General features: G+C 41.0%; 2 protein-coding genes across 2 annotated transcripts in view; one reads left to right on the plus strand and one right to left on the minus strand.

Annotated features, from left to right (window-relative positions):
- The window catches only part of ntrk3a (neurotrophic tyrosine kinase, receptor, type 3a), a 280863-nt gene that overhangs the window by 193632 nt on the left and 66771 nt on the right, over positions 1 to 20460 (minus strand). The window lies entirely within an intron of this gene.
- Positions 367 to 2827, plus strand: LOC141364311 (uncharacterized). The gene has a single exon (XM_073868565.1). The coding sequence runs from the start codon at positions 886 to 888 to the stop codon at positions 2350 to 2352; it is 1467 nt and encodes a 488-aa protein (XP_073724666.1). The 5' UTR covers positions 367 to 885; the 3' UTR covers positions 2353 to 2827.

A 20460-nucleotide genomic window follows, 5' to 3' on the forward strand; every position in this document is an offset into this window, starting at 1 on the left:
AAAATAAACCTTCTTTGGGGATCTTCAAGACCCCATACGCTTCCATTCGAGGTCCTTATCACCCTGTTAGGGTTTATTTTGAGATAACAACCATCTGGATGAATATTATCTATATAACACATTGTGTTTACAAAATTGCTTATCTGCTACATTTGACAATTGAATTAATTGATTTTGTTTTGACATTGTCATGTTGTCAGGCTACTAATGCAATATGCTAATACAGTATAAACATACAGGGCACGCAATATTCCCATACTCTTACTTCGTCTACCATCTTGAAATCTTTTTACAACAAGGCATTCTGGGATTGCCTCCTCCACCACCCATACACTAAGGCTGTGTCTGAAACAGCACCCTATATGTCATGGTTCTGCCATCTTGTCCTTTGTTTAATCTTGTCTTGTGGCAGAATCATGACAGACCCATGTTTTGTGTGGGTTCACGTGGTCTTAGTATTGATTTACTGGACCACGTGTTCCCAGTGTCTTGTCTCTTTTACCCCGCTCCCTTGTCATCCTCCTCATTATTGTTTAATTCCTGTCACCTGTTGCCCTCATTAGTTGTCCTCTATTTAAGATCCTTGTGTTTGTTGTCCTGTGCTTGTGCATTGTTTCTGTGTATCCATATACCTGTGAGTACGCTGTTTAAAGATCAAGTCTAGTCTAGTGTTTATATGTCAAGTGTTTTGTCTAGTTAATTGTTAAGTGTATCCAGTTTAGTGTCAGAGTTTAGTCCAGTGTCCTGTCTAGTTTAGTGTACTTAAGTCTTCCTGTTTATATTGTTTTGCCCCCTCGTGGGTTTTGTTTTCTGTTTTGTCACAATAAAAGTCTTTAGTGTTCATCTCTGTCTGCATTTGGGTTCATCCTACAACTTCATAACAGAATGCACAAGCCAGAAACGAACCCAGCAGACAGAGTGGACCTGGCGGAGCGAGCTCGCCAAGCCCATCGTCTTTTTGGCCTCCGCCAGAAGGAGGCGGAGGTCTTTCCCTTTGCTGTGGACTTTGTGCGAGCAGCTAGAGACACCAATTTTTCTGAGGACGAGTTGAAGGTAATTTTCAGTCGTTGCCTTAATGAGCCTCTCAACTCCGGCGAGATGAGGATGCTGAGGTACCTGGGCTTCGAGGACTTGGTGCGTTATATTAGTAATCGGCCAGAGCCCAGGGCCTCAGCTAGGGCTGCACCTCCACCTGCCCCACTGCCTCCTATACCAGAGGGTATCACCGTTGGAGTGCTGGCGCTGGAGGACCCAGCGATCACCACTCCAGTTCCTGCCACCTCTGTCCAGCCACCTGACCTCGGAGGAAAGCGACAGCGAAGGGTATCATGGGAGTCGCCGTCCGAGGGGTCCTCTTCGAAGCCGGCTGCTCCCACCACTGTCCTCACCTCACCTGCCACAGCATCTGTGCCACGGCCGCGCAAGAAGAGGAGGAGGAGAGGGGTTGTGGACCCTCAGCTTGCGCAGCCACCGCTGCAGCCCCAGCCGTCTGCGCAGCCACCGCTGCAGCCCCAGCCGTCTGCGCAGCTACCGCTGCAGCCCCAGCCGTCTGCGCAGCCACCGCTGCAGCCCCTGCCGTCTGCGCAGCCACCGCTGCAGCCCCTGCCGTCTGCGCAGCCACCGCTGCAGCCCCTGCCGTCTGCGCAGCCACCGCTGCAGCCCCTGCCGTCTGCGCAGCCACCGCTGCAGCCCCCTGTCACGGTCTCTGTCTCGTCTCCGCTGCCGGACGCAACGGCCCCTGTCTCGTCTCCGCTGCCGGACGCAGCGCCCCCTGTCACGGCCCCTGTCTCGTCTCCGCTGCCGGCCGCAGCGCCCCCTGTCACGGCTCCTGTCTCGTCTCCGCTGCCGGCCGCAGCGCCCCCTGTCTCACCGGCTCCTTCAGTTGCTTCCTCCCGTGCACCATCGTCCTGTTTGTCTGCCTGGTCCCCTGCCACTGTCTCAATGTCCTCCCTGAACTCTCTCCCCTACCCAGTGAGTCCTGGCTCGCCCCCGTCTGCTCCCTTGTCTACCCCTACCACGTCCTGGAACCCTGCCTTGCCTCCTTTTGTTCCCCTTTCCCAGCCTGCATCCATAACCAAGCCTGCTCCCTCCAAGATCCCCACCAAGCCTGCCCGGACTCCTCGTCCTAAGCCCTCCAATACCCCTGAACCCAAGACCCCTTGCCCACCCAGCTCCACCCTACCTGGACTTCCTCACCTGAACATTGTTTTGCCTCCGCCCCCCCTCCCTTGTTTGTTGTTTTTATTATGTCACCCCAACCCCTTTGTAGTGTATTCTTGTCTGCCCCTATGTATATTTGTTATGTTTTCTTGGTGTATGTCTATCTGTCAGTCTGTCTTGTCCTGTGTCTAGTGTTCCCCTGGGGAGCGTCTGGAAGCCGCTCCTTTAGGGGGGGATTCTGTCATGGTTCTGCCATCTTGTCCTTTGTTTAATCTTGTCTTGTGGCAGAATCATGACAGACCCATGTTTTGTGTGGGTTCACGTGGTCTTAATATTGATTTACTGGACCACGTGTTCCCAGTGTCTTGTCTCTTTTACCCCGCTCCCTTGTCATCCTCCTCATTATTGTTTAATTCCTGTCACCTGTTGCCCTCATTAGTTGTCCTCTATTTAAGATCCTTGTGTTTGTTGTCCTGTGCTTGTGCATTGTTTCTGTGTATCCAGATACCTGTGAGTACGCTGTTTAAAGATCAAGTCTAGTCTAGTGTTTATATGTAAAGTGTTTTGTCTAGTTAATTGTTAAGTGTATCCAGTTTAGTGTCAGAGTTTAGTCCAGTGTCCTGTCTAGTTTAGTGTACTTAAGTCTTCCTGTTTATATTGTTTTGCCACCTCGTGGGTTTTGTTTTCTGTTTTGTCACAATAAAAGTCTTTAGTGTTCATCTGTCTGCATTTGGGTTCATCCTACAACTTCATAACACTATACCCATGTCACTATCCCCTATTTTAGTTCACTAATATAGTTGCAGCCGGTGACTTCTTTTTCAAGGGTGCACGAAGCGAACCTCGTCACAACATGTATTTAGCCTCTCGTGTGTGGCTCATCGTGTCAAAATATGTGTTTGGCGCATCACGTGAACCAATGTGCATCACCAGCTGCCACATCTTCGGGCGAGTATTTAGTGGACGAGTAGCGGCAACTATGATTTCAGACACCATTAAAAATTGATGTTTCCTCAAACATACAAGGGTATAGGGCGCTATATCGGACACATCCTGGGTCTCTTATGGTCCTTTTCCATTGCATAGTACCCCACTATGTTTGGTTCAGGTCGGGTCAGCTCACCTCACTTTGGCTTGGTTAGCTTTTCCATCGAGTTTAGTAACACTTCGGAGGGGGAGGGATTATGGGCGTGTCGTTATATTTGCACTGCCTACTGCTGTGACATCATACAAGTGAGAGCGTCGTGGTACATTCCCATACATTCATTTATTTCTTAGTCCTTCACAAATTAAAATTAACCAACACCCGTGGCGTCAGTCGACGCGCTCCGCTGAGCCTCATTTAAGTTGCATTTAAGCATATATGTGGACGTGCGCGTTGCGAATGTGCCGCCACAAACTGCAAGTCTGGAAAAAAACTGTTATGGTGTTCCTGATTCTCAACCTGTGAATGTTTTCATGGCTAAAAGGGAGTTTGGGAACTTACAGCAAAGCACAGATGAAAACAGGTTTACTCGAGACAGCGCAAGCTGGCATGAAGGTAAAGCTAATCTTTTACATTATAGCGATGACGCTGGTAGTGACGATTCTCTCAGGCCAATCAGTGATCTACAGTGTTTTCGCGTCATGTTTTGGTATAAGCACGGGTCACTTGGAACCCCAACCGAGGTGGTACTAAAAAAAGTATTGGGTACTATGTACCGCACCCAGTGGAAAAGCCCCCAAAAGTAAGCTGCCCCGACCAAAACCAAACCGCAGTACTATGCAATAAAAAGCGCCATTAATGTGCAGCATAATGTTGCTGTCTATCCATTGGACAAGCCTAAACACCAGAAGTGTCTGTAATACTGTCAAGATAGCTCACTATAAACAAACACAGAAAGACAAAAAAGAGCTATGAACAGTTAGCATAAGTAAATCAAATTGTGTATGTTCATGTGTGTGCATGTTTTAGGAAAAGCAAAGGTAAGGAGAAGAGCTGATAACAGTGAGCCAGTAGCAAAATCCTGCATCTCTCACTCTTCTCTGTTATTGGCCAAGATCTGGCAGTCAAAACTACATGTATATAAAACACAGATCTACAAAAAGAGAAGATTAGAGTTATTGTGCTTGAGAGCACTTGTGACATTTAGTAAAAGACTAAAACAACTACTCACACAACCAGTCTAAAGCATACACATATACAAAACGAAAATCTTAAATTGAAAAGCCAACAAGCACCCAGCACATATGAAAAGTCTTCCTGCACTGTTTAAAACTCATCCAGGGATGGACTCCTTTATCATGGAGAGAATGCTTAATGTGTCCAGGGCTATGATTTAGACAAAAAGTGTCTGAACGTTTTCAAAACATTTCATTTCATTTTTTTTTACAGTAAAATATACATATAAAATATATTCTTTTATACATAGAGAAGACATAATGTCAAGACATAAGCAGAACTCTGAGATACAGATGGTATACGTGTATACTGTATAAAGAGAGAGAGAGAAAGAAACATTTTCCCTAAATAATGGTCTTTCTCTTCTGTAAAAATGGTCCAAGTATACCAATGACTCATCGTGTATGCATGGGCGTAAAATCCAATAAACCTCTCTCTAAAAAAACTCTCTTCCCCTCCTCCATTCCCACCTACAACCGACTAGCAATCCCAACTTCCTGTCTTAACAGGAAATGCGAAATAAGAAAGAAAATTGCATTTGTCAAACCATTTTTTAACATCCACTAGGTTGATCTATGGCACCAGTTATCTGAAATATCGTTTCTTTACAGCAACACTGATCTCCTATGTTGGAAAAGCCAAGCTTAATGTTACATATTTTTTTAAAGGGGCATTCACAAGACTTTTGTAAGATGTCAAATAAATCTTTGGTGTCCCCAGAGTACATATGAAATTCTAGCTTAAAATACCCCAAATTTATTATAGCATGTTAAAGGCACACAAGGCAAGTCTGAGTATTATTTCTCTACTAGCTCCCCCTAGTGTCTGGGAGTAAATGCTTTCTATATCTGAGACTTTACGAGACTGAATCAGGTCGGATACAGCGAACTTGAAAGTGGGGTATTCTTCCTAAAGACGGTAGGGGTGGGCGAGAGAGTCTTCATTCGTCATGTAATGAGTCATTTAACCATATACCGACTTACGAAGATGATTTATTAACATAAAAATGCTCCCTTGTGTCCCTTTAAAATTGACACTTTTATAGGTGTCAGCAAAAATTTTCCTTTTTTGGGTGTGTCCTTTTAAATGCAAATGAGCTGATCTCTGCAATAAATGGTAGTGCCGTGGTTGGATAATGCAGATTAAGGGTCATTATTATCCCCTTCTGACATCACAAGGGGAGCCAAATTTCAATGACCTATTTTCTTACATGCTTGCAGAGAATGGTTTACCAAAACTAAGTTACTGGTTTGATCTTTCTCACATTTTCTAGGTTGATAGAAGCACTGGGGGCACAATTATAGCACTTAAACATGGAAATCATAAAATATTTTATGATATATCCCCTTTAAACATGATATACACATCTCAAGGAAACTGTTCGTGATTGTTTTATTAATAAAATACACTTTCAGGAAGAAAAAAAAACGGTAAAAAATAGTTCCTACCTGTCACTTCCAAAGTACACCTTGGCACCTAAAGGGTTCATTTTACCACCTCAGAGATGCATACTGATACTAAAGAGTGCATTTTAGTACCTCATATGTGCATATTTGTACCAAATCTATACAAATTTCGACCTAAATGGTACATATTGTGATCCTATTTATAACGTACCACCCCATGAAACAGCTTGGTCCCTTTATTTTACTTTTTTTCTGAAAATAAGCAGAATTTAAAGCTGCACAAATTTTCTTGTAAATAATTATCATAACACAACTCATACATTTTATATTCTCTTCCTGCATGTGGATAAACATGCTTAGAATATGAATAAAAAAAAACAATGCTTAACTTTGACTCTGTTCGAATTGAACAGTACCAGTCGGGTCAGGTCGGATCACCGGGTCTTGTTTACCCACCAGGTTCAGTCTTGTTAACTTAATGACCATGCGGACCTCTGTTCACCTCCCACCTGTATGTGTGCATTTGTTCTGTTGGCATTTGAGCTACACAGCCTTAGCTGGAGTCAATCACGTCAATGTTGGCTTCCACTTGCTCATATCTCTCGAAACAATGAGCTGTCTGGCCTGGCAAGCCCCAGATGGTGGACATGTGGATCAGGGAGAATAAAGTCTTCCAATGTCTCTGAATTGAGACTGGTGGAGCCGTCCACTGTCACAGCTGGCTTGGGCAGGAAACTCAGAAGACGAACGTCTACATAGCATCCTCTCGCCACGCTATCTCTGCTAGCAGACTTAAGGGGTATTGTGAGACCTATCCAAGCTCCTCCCTTGGAGACACTAGGCTAAAAGCATTGCATTTGAATCTGATGGATGGATATGAGGAGATACTAAATTAAAAGGTGAGGTTTGAGGTTAAATAACCACATCTTCATCAAACATGCTTTGGTTCACACAAAACATTTTCCCTTTAGAAGGCTGCAGGGTTTTTTTTGGTCATGTTCACACTGTAGACGCTGCAATCATGGTGGCAGGAGATGAGATGCATTTAATTAGGATTTAATGAAATGACAAAGAGGATATACAGTAAGTCTGTTGCAGGGAACCATGCAAGGCCCATCAGGTGTCTGATGGGCCTGTGACACACAAAGCACAGCCAATCATAAACAAGGACACAAATCACTGCAGCTCTGAAGGACCGGTTACACTTGGGGGTCTTTTACAGAATGATCTCAGCATCGCCTACTGAAAAATGATTAAGGAAATAATTGCAGATGATTTAAACAGGACCACACGGCATAAAACAGGTCATGGCAAGCATCCGGAAATAAAGTAGCTATCAATTGGTAATTTTTGCTCACAGCCAACACTAAAAGTAACAAATACACCCGATGCAACCAGAATTGCACTAAAGAGGAACTGGCCTCAAATAAACGAGCTTGTTTAATGCGACCGGTAGACCTGCGATGTCAGAGGCAACCCGGTGGGATCATAATCAAGTGGTCCCAAGGACGACAGCACAGACACACCGTGTAAAAAATAATGAGGCGGAAGCTACTCTATCTCTTTCAGTAATGGTGCGAGAGAGTCTTTTTGCCAACATTATAAAGATTGAAAGAGTAAAAACAAGGAGTGGACAAAAAATGGAATTAAAGAGGAAGGAACCAAATCGCTTTCTGTTTCCATGCATTTAAGCTGTTTCTTCTATCCGTAAAGGGGGCGGGCCACACCTACCTGTGTAACCAATCAGTGCACTCATGCTGTACGTTCGCTAACGATATGTTCACACGGGACGTAAGCGTTAATGATTCCCATTCACTTTCAATGAGTGATGTCATGCATTGCCGAACTGAATTGTGGATTCGTTGACGCCGCATCACTGCCGTTGAACATTAGGAAAATGTTATACAAATAAGCCAGCCAATTAAGTTCATGGAAGACCGAAGCATGTGTAGCGGTCACTGTGATTGGCTGTTGACAAGCCTTTCGTCAAACATTAACGTTTTCACCGCGTGTGAAGAACGTACCGTAAGGTTTCCAACTGCATTCACCTGTTACACAGCGTTCTATGCGCAGTCTGTGCGTTAAACACAAGCAGATAACAAACAGGCTCAAGATTTTTGAGAATCACAGCAAACCAGGAAAGAAAAAGCCATCTCCTCTAAGCCAAATCACCTCTTTTACCCCAAAGAGGAGCTTTAAAGTGTGGGCTGATTTATGGCTCTTACGGACCATCTACCTGACCTCCCTTCTGTCAGCTTTTGATCTTTCTCACTCTCTTTCATGTGTTTCCTAAGACCGAAGTCACTAAAAGCATAAAAATCAAACACGCACTTACTGAAAGATGCAGACTGTGTGCACGAGGTTGGCGTAAGTGGTATAATCTTGATTGAATGATCCGATCTGCAGACAGCACAACAGGACCCCACTTACAGGCTGTGTTCTATTCTAGTGTTACACAATCGCTGGTAATTACTTAAACAAGTCGTATTATAGGCATGAGAATGGTCCTCAAGACTGCTATTTTATGCACAATAACGATAGATTATAACTCTTTGTGTTCTCCTACCGCTGTCTGCCAAAAGGGCACTACGCAAGCAGCAATAAATAGTTTTATGGCTTTTAGGAGTGGTTCATTATTTGGTGATGCTTTAAATGTTTTCACATCATTCTTCTCGGTATTTAGTCGAAAGGCTTGTGTTTTAGAGCAATGTTTCTCAACTCCAGTCCTTGTGACCCCCCTCCCAAAATGTCAATCGTTGTGTGAAATCCCAGTCGAGGAGTTGAGCAAGTTTTTTATGGAAGAGTTTTCTAAATAGAGGGACAAAAAAGTTTTATAAGGAGGGTCACAAGGGTTGCAAGTTGAGAAACACTGTAACCAATGCTGTACTATTTAAGTTTGGACATTTGAGATGGAAATGAGCCACCAGCTTATACAGAAGATGCACTGTAAAAAAGTGTGTTCAACTTAAAAAGTTATACTGTAAAAAAAATATTCAACATAATTTCTTAAGTTAATGTAACATAAAAATATAAGTTAAACCATTTCAACTTGTTTTTACAGGTCACGTCAACTTATCACAGGTTAAAACTTTAAATAGTATGTTGAATTACTTTTGAAAAAAAGTTGTTTTAACTTCATCCTGCATGTTTTTTACAGTGTACCTTGTTGTCTTAAAATGTTAAGTTAATTCAACTTAAAAATATTAGTTGAAACAACCACGTTTACACAACTTTAACTAATATTAGTAAACTAATATCTTTAAGTTAAATTAACTCAACATTTTAAGGCAACCAGGTAACTTACTTTTTAAGTTAAGCAAACAAATAATCTTAAATGTAATCATTATGTGACAAGCGATGAGTTGTTATAACTTATAAAATATAGTTAAAAAGTCAACTTTATTTTATAAGTTTTAACAACTCATCTGCAGTTATAACAACTCCTCTCTAGTCAAGATAAATAATAAGTTAAAAGTAAGTTGAAATGACAAAAAATTAAGACCGCAAAGAATTTTTTCCAGTGAAGGAATAGTATCATAAAAATATATGTTGATATGACAAAATGCTGCGTATTTTTCAGTGGCGGCTCGTGACTGCTCTTCCGAGGGGTGCAAATTCAAAATAAGTGTTTGGAGTATCCTGTGTGTTGCTCATGTTTTCAAAATATGGGTTTGTTGCGTCATGTGAACCATGTGCATCACGTGTTTTGTCAAAATAAGTGCCTGCTGCACACGCGTCAAAAACGTTTATGATAAAAGAGACGCTCATGTTCACAAAATACACATAAGACACTCCTTTAACAGTAAACTCTTATTACACATGAGGTTATGCGAGTATCTGGCAAACGCAACCGTCTCTTTTATCATAAACCCTTTAGACGTGTCTGCAGCAGGCACTTATTTTGGCAAAACACGTAACGCTCATAAGATCACTCAACGCGCAGAACCCATATATTGAAATGACGAACCACACACATGACGGGTTACATACATGTTGTGACGAACTTCGCATCGTGCGCCCTCGAAAAAAAGAAGTCACTGGCTGCCACTGGTATTTTACTTTATTAAATTCTGCCAATTATCTTTATTTGTACTGACAAGTAGGCGGCATGCCACCATTTCTTTCCAGATGTGTTTACATTCAAACACCTAGGATATCATTAGTGTGACTAAATTATGAGCGAATTTTCATTTTCCCCTGAACTATTCTATATATCGTTAGTTTATTATTTAGAATTGTATACTGCTATTTCACATACCTCTTAACAATGTAGGCAATATAATACGCAGTAAGCCAAGAAATAAGAATTGTAAGCCCTTGTGTAACTTAAACCATGTATACGTACTCGTCATGCTAAGTTTAAAATTGCAGCGATTGGCATCAGCATTCGTTGTACAGATGGCACAGACTATAAACTACAATTTCCAGGTTGGGATTATTCACGAAGCCATGGGAAGGTCACACGTTTGGCCTGAGGATCCATTCACGCGTGTGTTCCCGTGAGACATGATTCCGTCTGACATATGTTATCCAGGCAGGTGGCTTCAACTAGGGTGAAAAAAGAAGCGTCGCTTCCATGACCCCTCTTCAATCTCACACCCTAGATTGACTGAGCGTAGCACGACACGTCTGCGTAAATCACCGCACCAGTCCGGGACCGAGCGCGCTGTCGAGCAAATTGGTTGTAAAGGAACCTCACGAGCCAGTCATGCCCACGCTTATACATCTGACACTGACATGAAGGTTGAGTCTAGACTCTTTCTTGTGAAGGTTAAAAGCTGGTCGCAGATGGAGCTGAGGGGTCCTTCACACCCTCATCAGCATGGTGCTTTTTGTCTAAGAGATGATTCTCGAAATGAAGTCCTATTAGCATCCATTACGCGTCACAGGTTGTGCTCATCTCATTTGCCTGTTGTGTGAGAGTATGAAATCGCTTTCCGTCGTCATAACCCTCATTATGGAAACACATTTACACCTTTAGTTTCTATAGTCACTTGACATTTATGAATGATCTGTCACAACAAAACGGATATGTGTAAAAATAACTATTTTCAGCCTATAGCCCGCCTACGCTTTTAAAACCAGAAATAGTTCAAAGCGTGATTTAATGTCATTAAATAGGTAGGCTGGTTTACATACAAGAAGCGAAAAGCATTCACAACATCACTTGCAGAGCGAAAAAATGTCCTCATGCATATTAACTTGTGCTCTTCATTAAATTGTGACTTGCTTAACTCTCCGAACATGAGGAATTTTAATGGCTGTAATACTTCTGATGACATGAAGCAGTAACACTGCCAAGTGGCCCCCATGGCTTTTTGTAGATGCTTTACGACCGTGACTGGGGCAACAGGCTGGAGGTAAAACAGCAGCCATGCTGTCTTGATGGCCTGGGCACGCATTTGAGGAAGCACGGGCCATCTTGCACTGTTTTCGAGCCGAGATATCCTGGGTAGAAAGCACAGATGGTACCTTGAAACTGGCATGTGTGATGACTCGATGGCCCAGCGCCAACAACAACATAGGGAAAATCTATTCGTAGCACACCTCCACTATCACTGACGGGGTGCTGCCAGGTTTGGTCCTGGCCTCCGCTCCTTCAAATAGAAGTATAACCTAGATTACCCACCTGAATACAATGTTGAAATAAAATCGCAATGTTGGTCAATAGCTTATGGTGTTTTGGATGCTTACTTGCCTTAAAAAAACATGTTGTGTGACATTTAAAAGTCAGTATTCGTATTAAGTTACTGAATTTGTCATGAATTTGAAATGAGGCCGAAAACAGGATGCAGAATTGCAATTCAAAAGCTGAATTGAACGAAGTCCAATGTCGCAAAAAAATCATTTAACTGCTGTAAATTTCAACTAGAAATGATTTTTGTTAACAAAGATTTGGTTGCTACAATACTTCTGTTTTAATCATCGGTGTTGTTTCGATTAGGCCAGTTGGTTGGTGTTTGAAAATGTGAAACTCTTGTGTTCGGTGCTGAGCATGGAAAAAATGCAGAGCATTGGAAACAATAAAAACCATACCCCGATCCCAGAAAAAAAGCTCCTGGACCAATCCAAATTCAAGGCAAGGTATAGTCACGAAATATGTATTTTATTTATTTATGTTAATGGACACGATTTACCTCTTTTTTTGTGTCATTGAGAACAAATGTCTTTTTTTGTCACTCAGCATGAATTTCTATACAGTATATTGTTTTCCATGTCCTTGAGCACGACTTTATTTTCATGTCATTTTATGTATTGGTTTCTCAATTTATTTTATCACTGTCGTTTGGGGTTAAACCGAATTTCTGTTACATTTCAGGCATCCTAACCCCAACCCCAAGCAACGATGGTTTAAAAAAAGAAAAAATTAGAAACCAACAAATTAAATTAAACAAAAAATTAAAATCATTCTTGGGAAACAAAAACAATATTTAAAATTTCACGAAAGTGACACGAAAAAGACATTCACGCTCAATAATACGAAGAACAAGAAAAATCATGTCCACGAACACGAAAAGAAAATCTAATATTTCGTGACTATATTTCGTTGCAGGGATGGGTGGACATAGGCCCTTATGCAGGATTCACACCAGACGTGGTAGAGGCGACAAGCGCGAGTGATTTACATGTTAAGTCAATGTAAAGCGATTAGGCATCCGAATCCAAAGGCGCGGCACGAATGGCGCGGAACGTGAGGCGCGCGAATTGAGAGTTGTGACGGGAAACACGCAAGTTGAAAAGTCTACACTTTGGCGGATTTCCGTGCAGTGTTAACCAATCAGGACCTTGCTGTTGGAGTGACGTGATTACAGGAAGTGAGCGGAGTTTCAGCGTAGTTGCAGAAGCCCCTCCCATGATGCGAATTTCCGCGTGAATGATTCGAATGACTAGAATTTCACGAGCGAATGAAGCGAGTAAACTCAAATGTTCAAGCGTCCAACTACATGCGAAAAGCGCGTTTTTGGTGTGATTGCACTATTACAGTCAACCAGAGCCTTTGGGATACACTAACAGTACATTCACACGGGTCATAAGTGTTAACACTTTTAATTTGCTTTTAATGGGTTACGTCCTGCGTTGCCGAACTGAATTGTGGATCCATCAAAGTCATGTCACTGCCGTTGCTCGCGGCAGAAGTTAAACTTTTCTCAACTTTTCAAGTGCCAACGCCTGCTCCGACCAATCAGATCGCCTTATGCAAATAACTTATTGCGAGCCAGCCAACTACATTTATGCAAGACCGGAGCATGTTTAACCATTCACTTGAACACTTAAACATTGAAGGTCAAAGCTTTTACAGCTCTCCTCAGCGCTAGCAACCAATATAGAATGTCTACTTTAAAGTAATGACTTATTAGCGGGCCTAACTAGGACAAGAGTCACTTCAAACTGGTGAAGAGAGCTTCTCAGACTCGCACTGCTAGTTATCTTCTCCGTACAGCGTACTCTAATGAACTGTTAGATGGTGGCTTCCCTCCAAGCTTGTAGTTCGGGCAGCATTTGACAGAACCCAGAGTGACGCCGAACACAAAGCACGCCCTGACCTAATACTCTTCTGTGTTTTCTTTTTTTTAAACCAAAACATGTTTCGAAAGATAAGCCTCCTTAACCACAGCGGATTCTGCACGCTTTTTGTCTGTGTGAAAACGGATTAGATGCGGAAACCAGAGCAAAAGCGAGCGCCAGAAAAGACACAAAAACTAAAGAAAAGCAACTCGGATATTTAAGCTACAGTAAACGGTGCCACTATCCTGACCAATGGACTGCAAAAAGGCAAGAGGGGGTCAAAGTTCTCTACTTTTTAATAAAAGCATTGTAGCCCTTTTATCAACTTCCTGTGGGTTTTAATTAGATCATTAGCAGATTTAATTATAGCACAGGCATATTAGAGGTGCACCTGGCAAACTTGGTCCATCATCAAAATACAGAGATTTGCTTTCCAAGTGCTGCGTTGCCCTTATGGGAATGTAGAATTATAATGAAGTATTATATTCACACCCTGGTAGGAGATAATATTTTCCTTAGAGAATAAACCAGCAGGGATGCTGATCTTGGATCTGAATGTCCCACTTGGCTCAGCTAGCTATGGCTGGTATAAACTTCTAAATCTTTATTCCTTCATATTTGGCCTTTTATGCAAAAAGAGAAGAACAAGGGCCAGATTCAAACATTCAATGGCCACATGAGCACCAGCATGATGCCTCAAAGCATGCTGACCACTACACGACAGCACTTTTGTACATCAGGCGTCTTTTCAGGCAGCTCTGAAATTCTGATCAGCGTAACAGCGAAACTATTAAAAACGTTTTTGTCATAAACTATTAAAAACTGTCGTAGTCTATTTACCAAATGAATACGCAGGGTTTACAATGATGCTGCAAATGGGGCAGAGGTGTATTTGTCTTTCCGGCCCGGCACCGAACAAACACGGATTGTGCATACTGAACGTGGCAGACTCGGAGGAGCAAACAAGCTCACACAAACAGTGATGTGTACACAGAGCTGTCAGTTCTTCTGACACGAGACTATGTTTGTATGTATATGCATCTCTCTCTCTCTCTCTTTTATGACTCCCAATTCTCACTCTACCCTTTCTCTTTTCCACCATCGTCATTTCTTTGCATCATTATTTCACTCCTCACTGTGAAGCAGTAAACCATCTCCCATACCGTTGCTGTTTTTTCACTGTGCCTCGTGCTTACCGACAGCTTATACGGATGTCAGAAAAAGGGGGCTGTAAAAATAAAACCATGCTGCCATCCCTCAGGATTGGTTTAGCGGGAGGTAACAGCTCAGCGGCCAGCGCGGGGTTCTGCAACAGTGGTATTGATCCGAATAGTGTCAGCAGGGTTGGCGTGGCCTCCCAGGGGAGAGCACAGGCTGTGCCCGGCTCATCTGAGCATCGCAGCCCATTAGCCCAGCTGATACTAGGAGCCGCTTTTATTGAAAAAGAATGTAAGAGGTCAGTGGCTTTATGATGGTGTTTCAATATGGGAGTTTTTGTTCCGCGAAAGACTATATCTAGTGACCAGTGTTTGTGTGTAGAGTGTTTGTAGGATAGGACTTGAACCACCAATCAGAATTAATGTTTAAATATAATAGTTTGAACCAATTATATTAGAATGTGGGCGGGGCTCCATAGCACGACCAATCAAAAAAATATATATTTTCAAGCAATCGACAAAGGGCAAAATGTCTCAGTGTTTGTGGCAGCTGTGTCAGATTACACTTAGTCTCAGAGTTCCAAAAAAACCCGACCTACTAACCTACAGTATTTATAGTACATATATAGCATCTGTCTGTCTGTCTGTCTGTCTGCCTTTCTGCATATTCTCTGTCTGTCATCTATCTATCTGTCTGTCTGTCTATCTGCCTGTCTATCTGCCTGTCTGTCTGTCTGTCTGTCTATTCTCTGTCCTGTCTGGATGTCTGTCTTCTCTATCTGTCTACCTGTCTGTCTGTATATCTATCTATCTGTCTGTCTGTCTGTCTACCTACCTGTCTGTCTATCTGTCATATATCTATCTGTCTATATGTCTGTCTGTCTGTCTGTCTGTCTGTCTGTCTGTCTGTCTGTCTGTCTGTCTGTCTGTCTATTCTCTGTCCTGTCTGGATGTCTGTCTACTTTATCTATCTGTCATATATATCTATCGGTCTATCTGTCATCTGTCTGTCTGTATATCTATCTGTCTGTCTGTCTGTCTGTCTGTCTATCTATCTATCTATCTATATATCTATCTATCTATCTATCTATCTATCTATCTATCTATCTATCTATCTATCTATCTATCTATCTATCTATCTATCTATCTATCTATCTATCTATCTATCTATCTATCTATCTATCTATCTATCTATCTGCTTACCAGCCTGCCTGTATGTCTGTCTTTCTGCCTATTCTCTGTCTATCTGTCTATCTGCCTGTCTGCCTATCTGTTTATTTATCTGTCCGTCTATCTGTCCGTCTTTCTGTCCGTCTGTTCGTCCGTCCGTCCATCCATCCATCCATCCATCCATCCATCCATCCATCCATCTATCTATCTATCTGCCTGCCTGTCATTTATCTGTCTGTCTGTCTGTCTGTCTGTCTGTTTGTCTGTATGTATGTATGTATGTATGTATGTCTATTCTCTGTCCTGTCTGGATGTCTGTCTACTCTATCTATCTGTCTGTCTTTCTGTCTGGCTGCCTATTCTCTGTCCGTCTGCCTGTCTGTCTGTCTGTCTGTCTGCCTGTTTGTATGGCTGTCTGTCTGTCTGTCTGCCTGTTTGTATGGCTGTCTGTCTGTCTATCTGTCATCTATCTGTCTGTCTGTCTGTCTGTCTGTCGGTCTGTCTTTCTGTCTGTCTGCCTATTCGCTCTCTGTCTGTCTGTCTGTCTGCCTGCCTGTTTGTATGTCTGTCTGTCTGTCTGTCATCTTATTCACATTCACATTTTTACACATACATATATTCATATAAACTTAAGATGAGCATGCATGTGAACTGGTCCCCAAAGAAGCTATCTAAAGCTTATAATAGGGGGCTTATAATCTATCTGTCTGTCTGTCTGTCTGTATTTATTTATTGGGATGTGTTTCTTGAAAGTGATTTTTTTTATTTGGGAATATTATTTATCCTTAAATATTCAGCTTTTTACCACTATTTATCAATAAAGACTGGCAAACTACCTCACAATATGATACACATTGCCTTACATGTCATCGCAAGGGTTAGATGAACAACATTATCTAAACAAACCTTACTATCTTGGCTCATTAATATTAATTTGATGCCATAGTGTTTATTAGATCTCCACAAGTCATTCACACGTCAGATATAAGTAAATGAAAGTAAATTAGGGCAGATTTTTCCTTTCTGGAAGAACTATTCCTTTAAATCTACATTTCCCCTACCATTAGACCTTGCTTGTCCCTCCAACATCCTCTCTCTCCCAACATTTCTTTCTAACATGTTAAAGAAGGACCATGGCAGAACCCTTGGCTATCAGGAAAAAAACTCCTCTTTTGACACATCCTTGACAAAGAAGCCAATTAGCTGCCCCTCTCATGGTGCAGACCTGTTCTCGTGTATGCCAGAGACAGCTTTAATCCCACTGCACCAGGACATCTCCCCATAGAGAAATAAGGCGATGCCAAGGCCCAAGTTAGTGCTGTGAGGGAGAGAGATTCATCAGTGTGGAAGATGGAGAGAAGCGCGTGCGATATTTTCTTAACATTCTTCACAAGAATAGCATCTAAACAGAAAAAAACAGAACAACCAGTGATGAATTTCCAATATATTCCAGTAATAATAGTAATAATAATAATAATAATAATAATAATAATAATAATAATTATTATTATTATTATTATTATTATTATTATTATTATTATTATTATTATTATTATTATTATTATTATTAGTTTTATTATTAGTTTATCATTAGTAGTAATTTGAATAATAATAATAATAATAATAATAATTATTATTACTATTACTATTATTATTATTATTATTATTATTATTATTATTATTATTATTATTATTATTATTATTATAAGGCTGGTTGAATCTTACTGTAGCGATGTATGTTAAATCTGATAAAAAATATGACTAATCGTTCGCTGAAGTCATCGCCAAATGGTCTCTTATTAAAAAAGTGATTCAAGTGAGATAAAAATAGCACTTACAATGCAATTAAAGTATTGTGACATGTCTATAATGTATGGCATTATAAAAATATTTATTTTTAATTATAAAATAAATGTATTTCTAATAAAAGTCTGATTAGATTGTAAAATGTAAGTGTGGTCAAAAGCATACACTACAGTGCTACTATTGGTTAATATTGGTTTTCAGTACGTTCACAGCTTTTATCACATCAGAAGGAAAAGAAAAAGTAATTTCAGAAGAAGAGTTATTGCTATTTCTATTAAAGATTATGAAAACATTTTTTTTTACTTTTTTTCCCTGGTACAACTACAGATGATTCATGCACATTTCTTTTTTTGCAGGGGAGGGGGGTCAAGGTTTGGCTGGTTAGATTTGTCAGTTATGGATGAAAACTCTGGTCAAGGTTTAGCTAGTTAGATTTGGCAGTTGCAGATGAAAAACACTGTTATATAAACAATTTCTTTCAAAAGCATCAAAGAAAAAAGAACCACTGATGACTACACAAGCTTTCAATGCATTTAAAACCATCACTGTCACATACATCCGTATTTAACTGCAGCTATATTCAATTATAAGTCTAAAGTGTGATGAAGCATTAGATATGCTCCAGTTTTACAACGTCAAAAATTTCAATTTCCCAATGAAGAGGAACACATAAACGGCACGTCACGGCAGCTACTGTAAAAACTTACAGCGGGTTTCTAGCCACCCACAGCTCATCGCCTCTTCACCACACAAAACACAACAGCTTGTTTCGTGGGAGTCGGGATGAAATCTGGCTGAAGGCCGCCTAGCAACCTTCCCACCTTCACCAGTGACGGATGAATGATCTCTGCACAAACATAGCATTTCATTTTACGTGTGCGCATTCGGTCTCACACAATAACAGTACTGACAGTGTATAAATCAGGTTCAGCCATATCCAGCCACATTAAACATCATAATGTGTTGTGATCACTGGAACAGATGCCTCTGTGGGCAACCCACAAGGTTTTGGTGTCTCCAAAATGAACTTTGCGAACTTAAAGATGCAATATGTAACTTTTCCTCTCTATCACCATCTCTGTTCAAAACACACAAATGCAAAAAATGTTATGTTGGTTGAAGTCAAACTGACATTATCTGCTAAATTAATTTGCATATGTGTAAGTAAATCCAACAACTAGTGCTTCATTAAAAGCATATACGGTGTTAAGTATTAGTGTAAGAAAGAGAGCCAATTAGATTGGAAATTGCATTTTCTCTTGTATTTTAGAAAACTACATCACGAACCAGCTTGGAATTTATGTAGGTGTTATTGAAGGGGAACCAAATGAGTGTAAGAGACAGATAAGTGAAGGAAAGGACATTCAATTGTGAAGAATAATAGTCAGAGACACAAAGTAATAGCAAGAGGGAAAATGACAGGTGTAGTGATTGCAGAAGATACGAGATTTGAGAACAGTGAGTACCGCACATATTTGAAAAAATATATAACTTTATGACCTCTACAGACAGCTGAACTGTGCCGCTCTGCTGCTCTAAGTCTTATGGGGACTGTCTATCAAAAGTTTGTGATCTGGATTGCAATGCATCATGGGTCGTGATGAGTGATGATCTTGCTGTGATTCATGGGCTCATAATGGAAAGTAAAATGAGATGAATAGACAATGTGAAATCTGGAAGGCTGAAATATCATGTAACTCATGTCTACAATCCAAAGAGGCATTGGTGGGAACGCTACAGTGGTTTCTGAATTGACTGAATTAACACTTTTCAATAAGGGTCTACTCATTTTTATTAGTTAATGCATTAAAGAGCACCTATTGTCCGATTCACGTTTTTACATTTCCTTTGGTGTGTAGGTGTGTATTAGTGCATGTTAACGATATGCAAAAAGTACAAGCCCCAAAGTAAACGATGATGCGAGTTATCGTGTATCGTAAATCTCTTTTCTTGGACTTCAACAAACACACGGATTGTAGGCAACAGTTTACTTCCTGGGATTGGATCATAATTCCTCCCGCTTCGGACTCACAGCCTGTAAATTAACTCCTGTAAGCATTGCATTGAGACCGAATCTTTCAAACATGGTAAGGAGCGTCACATTTCCTGCTGACGTCAGAGGTATTCAGGCTAATTACAATGTACAGATTAGCTGGCCAATCAGGGACACGGGCGCTTTTCAAATCAATGAGTTTTGTACCAAATCCATGTGTTTCGGGAAGAGAGTGAAATCTGGAGCTACAAAAATGTACTGTATGTGGAAAATCATGTGTTTTTTAACCACAAACCACGCAAACGCATTGTATTAAACCAAATACACAAAATAATGTTGTTTTTAGCAATGAAATAGGTGCCCTTTAACTAACATAACTAATGGTGCATTTCCACCAGCCGCGGTAGAGGCGGCAAAAATGCGCTATTCGCGCGTAGTTGGACGCTTGAACATTTGAGTTCACTCGCTTCATTCCCACGTGAAAGCCGAGCGTGAAATTCGAGTCATTCGAGACATTAACGCGGAAATTCGCATCATGGGAGGGGCTTCTGCGACTCCGCTGAGACTCCGCCACTCCGCTCGCTTCCTGTAATCACGTCACTACTACAGCAAGGTCCTGATTGGTTAACATGGTGCAAATCCGCCGAAGTTCAGATTTTTCAACTCGCGCATTTCCCGCGCCATTCGCGCCGCGAATATATATATATATATAATTACTTTTTATTTTTTAAATATTTATTAACATAATCTAAGATGAATAAATGCTTCAGACATAACCGTCAGTTCATGCTAACTAACCGAGTAAACTAATGTTAACAAATGAAACCTTTTTGTAAAATGTTACCGACTCACTTTGTACGCTAATCACAATATCAGATTTAGCTTAAGCCAATCGCGTTACTTCAATTTCAGATCTTACCTGACACATATGAATAATGCAATAATGCAAATAACACCTTGCAGAAATGCAATTAGTCATTCTGAACCTTTAGCCAGCACCTCCCTGAAAGCGCAAACAGACATCATCATTAATACCAAATTCCTATTTCAATGAGCAACAGAGAAAGGCATCAACGCATTTAATGCATTCGTCCCAACTTT

This window comes from Misgurnus anguillicaudatus, chromosome 6 (assembly GCF_027580225.2).
Source record: "Misgurnus anguillicaudatus chromosome 6, ASM2758022v2, whole genome shotgun sequence".
NCBI classification, from domain to species: domain Eukaryota; kingdom Metazoa; phylum Chordata; class Actinopteri; order Cypriniformes; family Cobitidae; genus Misgurnus; species Misgurnus anguillicaudatus.

Coding starts and splice junctions, on each gene's coding strand:
- LOC141364311 (XM_073868565.1), top strand. CDS start 886: ATGCACAAGCCAGAAACGAACCCAGCAGACAGAGTGGACCTGGCGGAG.